The 8,846-nt window shown below is 41.1% G+C and overlaps 1 protein-coding gene across 1 annotated transcript; it reads right to left on the bottom strand.

Moving 5' to 3' along the window:
• Nucleotides 1–7,395: 7,395 nt before the first annotated feature.
• LOC122739230 (metallothionein-1E-like) lies at nucleotides 7,396–7,563 on the bottom strand. The gene has a single exon (XM_043981038.1). It carries the CDS (start codon nucleotides 7,561–7,563, stop codon nucleotides 7,396–7,398), a length of 168 nt encoding a protein of 55 aa, XP_043836973.1.
• Nucleotides 7,564–8,846: the final 1,283 nt, after the last annotated feature.

Consider the following 8,846-nt stretch of genomic DNA (forward strand, 5'->3'; position numbering starts at 1 on the left):
TTTGCAAAACTCGGGTGGAACTGGACCTAAGAGGCTGCTGGAAATAAAGAGGGGACGTTATGGGGGCGCTCAGTGGGCTTCCCCCCCCACACACACACACCCCCCTCGACAAACTTGCCTAGAGTACTCAGTCCCCGCCCTCAGCTAACGGGAACGGGGAGAATCCCCTCAAAAGGAGGGGAGAGTGCAGCAAGAACCCGGCCTGCCGACCTCACCCAGGGTTCCCAACACTAACACGGGGGTGGGAAGAGTATGGGGGGGAGGGGGGGAAGGTTCAACCACAGGTAGAAACAGCAAAAGTAGAAGCCCCCGCGCCAGCCACGTTCTGGGATCTTCGTTTGTTTCCCAGACTCAAAGAAGAAGCTCCCGCGGGATGAGTTCATCCAATCACAGAGGAGGGCGGGGTAAAGATGAACCTGATCATTGGAGAAAAAAGTAAGGGGTGGGGCTAAGAGGTAGCCGGAAGCGCGGGAGGAGGGAGAGAGAAAAGGGGGTAGACTAAGGAAGGGGCGGAGGAACAGGCGGACTCTAAGCAAAGTTTCCTCACGTGTAAAATTGGGGTAATAACAGTACCTACCTGTCAGGGTTTAGGAGGATAAAATGAAAAAAAGCTGAGGAGAGCTGACTGACCTCAGCTTCCGATCTGCTTCTACTTCTGGCAAGAATTAAAGACTCTCTAGGAGAAGGGTGAGGGAAGAAGAGGCTAGGGACATCTATTCTACCTCCTTTCCAGCCACAGATGCCCCCAAGCCATATTTGGATCTAGCCATCTACACTTTAGTAAAGCCCTTGGCAGATCTTAAAACCTATATAAATATTAGCTATCAGCTTTATAAATACTTCAAAGCAACGTTTCAAACATTGACTAATTGCCATTCAAGTACCATAATCACCTGCTTTATTGGCCACTTGGGTTCCTCTTATACAATCTCCATCCTTCTTACCTTCTGCTTTATATGCAGCAGCTGTTTAAAATTTAGGTGCTTAAAAACTTATTTAATAGGAACACTAAATATCCCCTTCAAGTCTTCTAGTACTCTCAGTCCCTCGTGCCTGCTTCAGCTGGAACTTCCCCCTCTCAAGTAGTCATTAACTGGTTTTTTTTTTAAGAGATGCTCAATGTGCCTGTTTCTAGTTCACTCATGTAAACCCCCTCCATTTCTATGAATGAGTCCACCTTTTGCCCATTTGGTTTCTGAAATTCTGATCTTTTGAAAGCTTCACAAAACACGGGTTAAATAGAACTAAACAGCTGTGATCAAGGGGCAGCTAGGTGAGGCAGTGGATAAAGCGCTGGCCCTGGATTCAGGAGGACCTGAGTTCAAATTAGGCCTCAGACACTTGACACTTACTAGTTATGTGATCCTAGGCAAGTCACTTAACCCTCATTGCCCCACAAAAACAAATAAATAAATAAACAGCTGTGGCCATCTACTCCTCCTGAGCCAAGCAACTTCTATTGGACTCTTCAAATTATCTCAAAACCCCTGTATCTCCCTGACATCATTTCAGAATTAAAGCAAACACCAATAAGGGAAAGAGGGGGAAATTGGGAAAGGGGTATGGGGATCATAATTAGAGAGGGGAAGTTATGAACCAAAGTATAGCTGGGTTTGTATTCATTCTGTGTGAGAAATGGGTAATTGTCTCCTCTCAATGTGGATATAACAGTCAGTCATACTCCCCTGACCTGTTTGTAGGACAAAGGTCTCAGATCCCCTCCTCCCCCTCAGGTTAGCAAGGTCACATGGTTCAAGGAGCCCTGGTCTCAATTAGGTCCTCTCCAGAGTTCTGTCCATATAAGGAAGTATAAGGTCCACTCCTGAGTTATGCCCATACAAGGAAGAGGGGTGGGAATACTTCATTCCAATTAGCTAGTTTTTGCGGCGTACATTGTAACCCCGACCAGTGATGAAAAAGGGGAAGGTCCATTCGCGTTAGGGACTGGGGTATAAAACAGTGCCTGCGAGCCCCCTTTCGGGGCACCCACTAGCTGCACACTAGGGTGCCTCCTCATGAGGCCTCAGGAACTCGCTGCTGAGTTCCTGAGAATTATTGAGAAGAGGATGAATTTTTCTCTCACATTCTGTTATAGGAGACACTTTCTACCCCATCCACATTGTCTTAGTCACAGAGAAGCCTCAGTGACTGCTTTTGATTCCCTATAGATCTCATATACTAAAGAAATCTTGTGCCTTCAGGCCTGCTTCTCAAATGGTAGTAAGGACCACATGAAACACAATTAAGAGATGGGATAACCTGGGTGTAAAAAAACTGAGGAATGGGAAACCCACACTGAGGCAAGATATCCAGGACCTGCTTCAAAATGTACACATGGGAGTCTGGAGGAAAGACAGGGGTTGCTGATTAAGCCCATCGGGATGGCAGCTGGGGAAAACATGGGAAAATAGATACAGATTCAATTGTAAAGCTATGCCTTATTTTGTCAGTGTGAGATGTTTCCTAAACCACTTTGGCTTGAAGTAGAAAGAATATTCATTCAGGAATTGTGTTGATATTGTTTCAATTGGTTTAATATTTGTTTCTCTTCTAATTAAATAGGATCATAGATTTAAAGCTAAAAGGGGCTTTCAGAGTCATCTAGTACTTCTAGTTATCTTGTACCAATGAGCAAACTAAATCCCAGAAAAGTTCAGGGGTGTGCTGGAGCCAGATTATGAGATCACAAGCTGATTGTTAAATTTTCAATGTAAGCACTAACACCTTGGAAATTGGCATGTGCTACAAATCAGGGCTTGAGTTATTGTTTTGTTGATTGTCTAGACTTGAGAAAGTATTCGTAATGCAGATTAAACTTTAAAATGTATTGTGAAGGTCAAAGGATATGAATAGGCAGTTTTCTGATGAAGAAATCAAAGCTATCTATTGCCATATGAAAAAATGCTCTAAATCACTATTGATTAGAGAGATACAAATTAAAACAACTCTGAGGTACCACCTGACACCTATCAGATTAGCTAGTATGACAAAAAAGGAAAGTAGTGAATGTTGGAGAAGCTGTGGAAAATTGGAACACTAATGCATTGTTGGTGGAGCTGTGAACTGATCCAACCATTCTGGAGAACAGTTTGGAACTATGTCAAAGGGCCATAAAACTTTGCATACCCTTTGACCCAGCAATACCACTATTAGGTCTTTTTCCCAAAGAGATGATAAAAAAGGGAAAAGGACCCACATATACAAAAATATTTATAGCTGCTCTTTTTGTGGTGGCAAGGAATTGGAAATTGAGGGGATGCCCATTAATTGGGGAATGGCTGAACAAGCTGTGGTATTTAAATGTAATGGAATACTATTGTGCTGTAGGAAACAATGAGCAGGTGGATTTCAGAGAAACCTGGAAGAACTTGCATGAACTGATGATGAGATGAGCAGAACCAGGAGAACACTGTACACAGTATCAACAACATTGTGTGTTGATCAACTGTAGTAGACTTGATTCTTCTCAGCAATACAATGGTCCAAGATAGTTCCAAAGGACTCATGATGGAAAATGCTCTCCAAATCCAGAAAAAAAAAAGAACTGTTGAATCTGGATGCAGATCGAACCATACTATTTCTATTGTTGTTGTTGTTGTTGTTTTTCTTTTTTGAGGTTTTGCCCATTGTGCATTTTTGAAGAGCCATAGTTAAACATTTACCAGCACACTCTTAGCTGTAATGACTTGCCCAAGATCACATAGATTATTAGTAGCAGAGCTACAATTGACTCAATTTCTTTGAGTCAGAGTCCAGTGCTCTTTTCCCTGGACCACACTCATGTTTCAATGTTTTCTTTGCCTGTGTAACTCTGGCCTAAAGCATGAAACATCTCTGTTTCTCTCTGTCTCTGTCTCTCTCCCTCCCTTTCTCTCTTTCCTCCCTCCCTTTCCCTCTCTAGCTATCTATGTCTATATATGTGATTCTCATTGGTGTAAGAGTAGTGACTCATCATTGCAAACTTGTATGACTAGTGGAGTTGGCAAAAAGGGCTTAAGAGAAAGAGATATTTTCTTCCAGCTTTGAGAGACTGCATTCCTGCTTCTAGACTCACTTCTGGGAGAAACCCGGAAAGGAGAAAAAAACTTTGGAAAGTAGCAGAAATGTAGAGGAGTTGGCACCTCAACATGCCCTTGATTTCCAACTTGCCTCTCTAGAGACTGGTGAAATTTCCCCTTTGGTAAAATTAGGCATTTTCTTCTTGGTTGGGCTGAGATGTTTCATTTTCAGTGGAGGGCTCATTCATTTTGTGTCTGGCATAGTCTAATCTGTATAACTTCTCTGATTTCTGTTTGCTATTTACTTGGATAAATGGATTCATTCACTATTGTATTTTGTGAAACTAGTGTAGTGCCCCCTTAGGGTTCACTCAAGGGACTCAGCCCCACTGGCTAGTTGAATTTGAATAGGGTACTGCAGAGTTCTAGGGGATATGGGGGGCGGGGACTATCCTTGAAAACACTAACTCACCAGCCCCTATTGATGTAAAAATTAGCCAGTCATCTTCTATAGGAAGCCTTTCCCAAACCCTCTTAATTCGAATGCCTTTCTCGTTATTGATTTCCTATTTATCCTCTATACGGCTTGTTTGTACATATTCATTTGCATGTTTCCTCCATTAGTTTGTGAGCTCCTTGAGGACAGGGGACTGTCTTTTGAAAGTGCTTAGCACAGTGCTTGACACATAGTAGGTACTACCTAGGTGCTTATTTCCTTCTCCCCTTTTGCATCCTCAAAGCTTAGCACAGTACCTGGAACATAATAGGTGCTTAATAAATGTTTAGTGAGTGACTGCTAGGTGGCACAGTAGATAAAGCACCGGCCCTGGATTCAGGAGGACCTGACTTCAAATCCGGCTTCAGACACTTGGCACCTAGTAGCTGTGTGACCCTGGGCAAGTCACTTAACCCTCATTGCCCTGAAAAAAAAAGAAAAGAAAAGAAAAAAAGAAACGTTTAGTGACTAAGTCACATCTTTAGCAAAGGCAATTTATTCAAATGGCATAGCAAGAATAGTAACTACAAATAATCCCCCCAACATTAGGTGTGCATTTGCTCATAAATATACCCCCAGCTTATATCCATAGGCGTGTTTCCAGGGCAGGGCAGGCTACTCTGCTTAGCTTGTGCTCCCTCTTCCATGGGCAGCTACAGTCCTTTTCCTTCGGCCTCTGGATAGGTTGTGTCCTCTTCAGTTAATATTATTGCTGGAGTACTACCAAAGTTCTTTCAGATGGAGCAATGACCCTTAGCTGAGTAGCCATAGAAGCTTCTTTTCTTTGACTCTCAGGGTTTTAGCTCTGGGGTTATCCCTTTTGGGAAGGAAATAGGGGAAGATTTGCCTTTGTTTTTTGACAAAGTCAAAATATCCTTCCTTCCTTAAGTTTCCTCAGGGTGATCAGTATTTTTCATCTCTCCTCCCAGTATTTTTTTGGGAATTTTATATAGATGAGTGACTAGGTACAAGTATGTAAATGCCATTCATGCTTTGGAGGCATGTTCAGTTTCTTTCTGGTTTCTTCATCTGCAATTAAGGTTATAAAACCCATCCCCCCTGTCTCTGGGGAAATGGGTTGTGGGGGTCCTTAGGTATTCTTCTTTAAAGAATTACAACCTCTAGCACACAAATCCAATTAGAATAAAATAATCTTTTATTTGGGCACTTGAGAAAGGAACCAAGAAAGAAGTCAAACTTCTCTCAAGGGGAGATAGCACAGAGACCTGATTCTCTGAGATATCTGTCTCCTCAAACAGGAGAAAAGCAAAAGCTTTTGTAGAGGACAGATGGTGGAGGGACAGATGGGGTGATCATCTGACTGTGGAAAGTTCCCTTTGGAGGCGGGGGAAGCTCGAATAAGGGGAGGTGGTCCTGACTTCTGGAGTTACCTGTCCCTTTGGCAACACTCAGGCAGAAGCCATGCCTAATGGATTTATCTCTCTTGCTTCTCAAGGTGTGCCTGTCCTTCAGTTTAGCTGGCCAGTTTAAACTTTAATCCTAACCCCATAACACCCCTTTCTAGGGAGGGGAATGTCGATTTTTCACCTAAAGGCTTTCTCCTTTAACTTTCATTGTTCCTGTGTTTTAGTTTCTATTTTTTTTCTTTTGGGTGAGGCAACTGGGGTTAAGTGACTTGCCCAAGGTCACATGGTTAGTAAGTGTTAAGTGTCTGAGGCTGGATTTGAACTCAGGTCCTCCTGAATCCAGGGCCGATGCTCTATCCACTGTGCCACCTAGCTGCCCCTGTGTTTTAGTTTCGGTAGATTTTGGGGTTTTTTTGAAGTCACATTGTACCCACCTCCCTTTCCCCCACCCCCCCATTTGGTGCCACGCCTTCCAATATAAAGTTTTCATGAATACATGACAATTTTGACATGACTCCACAAGAAAAAGACTAATAGAGATTGATCAGGTAACTGAGGTGGCCAAGGAAAAGAACCTCCTCACTGGTTTAAGAAAGTATCATCCGGGGCAGCTAGGTGGCGCAGTGGATAGAGCACCGGCCCTGGAATCAGGAGTACCTGAGTTCAAATCCGGCCTCAGACACTTAACACTTACTAGTTGTGTGACCCTGGGCAAGTCACTTAACCCCAATTGCCTCACTAAAAAAAAAAAAAAAAAAGAAAGTATCATCCAGAAACTGTCACACAAGCAATATAGAATATCAGTTTTATTGAAATTAAAATTTTAAATGTATTATTTAAAAATCACAAAACTAAATGAATGCAAAAGAAATTTAAACAATTAGACATTTAAATGAATGGTTTTTTTTTTAATGTTTGTAGCATTTATACTTCTGAAGTTATTAAAGCTTAAAGTTTCAGTAAGGCTTTTGGGATACCCTATATTTCTTCTTGTCAATGACATGTATGTGCCTAGTAGTAGAATCTCTGAGTCAAAGGGTATGACATTCTAGTAATTTTATTTGCATAACTCCAAATTGTTTTCCAAAATGTTTCTTCTGATTCACAGCTCCACCAACAATGTACTGGCATGCCTGTCTTCCCACAACCCCTCCAACACTAATTATTTCCATCTTTTATTAACTTTGACAATTTGCAAGGAGTGAGGTAAACCTTCAGGGCTATTTTGATTTGCATTCGTCTTATTATTAACGATTTGTAGTATTCTTTCTTCTGGTTATTGATAGTTTTTTATTCTTCTTTTGAGAACTCTTTGTACATATCCTTTGACCACTTATCTATTAGGGAATGACTTCAATATGTTTTAAAATTTTTTTTATTTAAAGGTATGTATCAAGTTTATTTTAATTAATACATTTCATAGAAAAACAATAGAAGATATCCATGGTGTATGAAAATAATTTAGGTCTGTACAAATTCTTCTATTTACAGGCAAAAAGGGACATGGGAACATCAATGGTAGCAGCTGCGACTCTTAGTTCTGGGGAGCTTTGCAGACACAGTCCTGGGCACACTTGGCACATCCTGCTGGGCAGCAGGAGCAGCAGCTTTTCTTGGAGGAGGTGCACTGGCATGATCTGCATTTGCAGGAGCCTGAACAGGTGCAAGAGCCACCATTCTTACAGTTACATTTGGGGTCCATGGCTGGCAGGTAAATATCAGACACGCAGTTGTCACAGGAGAAGGATGTTGTCAACTTAAATATGTTTTATCGATGTTTGCTGTCTTTTAAAATACAGTCATTTCCTTAGTAGATAAGGCCGGGTTTACATAGTTGTCAGAATCAGGATTTGAATTCCAGTTGTTCCTGGCTATTTTATTATGTCACTCTATGCCCCCACCCTCACCACAAGAGATTTATAGGTTTATATTCTGGTAAGGGTTGACATTGTGATGAGAAGGCCTTTCAGAAAAAGGCTAAGTATGTTACATTTCACTGGTTCAAATTCATCTCCCTAGGTACATTTTTTGACATAACTTAAACATGTAAAATTCCTTATAAATCACTATATAAATGCAAATTATTATTATTATTATTATTTACTAAAACAAAGGAAAGAGATTTAAAACATTATTTCTCTCTCCAGCCTTTTCTGCAAATCTTCCTGTTGAGCCAGATGCCACTCTTATTTGGCTATGTTTCCATTAAAATATTATTGATCTTAAAATATAAAAAATATAGTCATTTCAATACTCCCCCTTCTAGAATAAACCTTTCCTTATGACAGTGAAAATTAGTTCAGCAAAAACATGTATATAATGACCACATCTGACATTGTATACTGTGTTGTGACACAATATGCTATATGGTCTCTTAGTCTTTCCCTATCTCTCTTTCTTAAATCAAGAAGTATATCTCATTACCTATTCTCCAGTTGTTTCCTTTATTTATTTATTTATTTGTGAGGCAATGAGGGTCAAGTGACCTGCCCAGGGTCACACAGCTAGCAAGTGTCAAGTTTCCGAGGTCATACCTGAACTCAGGTCCTCCCGAATCCAGGGCTGGCGCTTTATCCCTTGCACCACCTAGCTGCCCCCAGTTGTTTCCTTTTAAAAAATTACTCTGACCTCTTCTCTGTGATCTTTTCTAGTTGTTATGTGGATTGTTTTCTCTGCTCTGCTTTATTTCACTCTACATCAATTGATGTAAATCTTCCTTTGGTATGTACCCTGTGTTCCTTATAGCCATAATTTCCTACTGCAGATTAATATTTCATTACATCCAAATACCATCAAGTGAATCAGTCAACATTAAGCACCTACTATGTACCAGGTTCCACGCTAAGTCCCTGCCCTTCAGCTACCCACAGTCTAATAGAGAGACAACATGTAAACACCTGTGTACAAAGAAGATGCATACAGGATAAATTGTAGATAATCAATAGAAGGAAGGCACTAGAATTAAAGAAGAATGGGAAAGGCTTT

This window comes from Dromiciops gliroides, chromosome 2 (assembly GCF_019393635.1).
Source record: "Dromiciops gliroides isolate mDroGli1 chromosome 2, mDroGli1.pri, whole genome shotgun sequence".
NCBI lineage: Eukaryota > Metazoa > Chordata > Mammalia > Microbiotheria > Microbiotheriidae > Dromiciops > Dromiciops gliroides.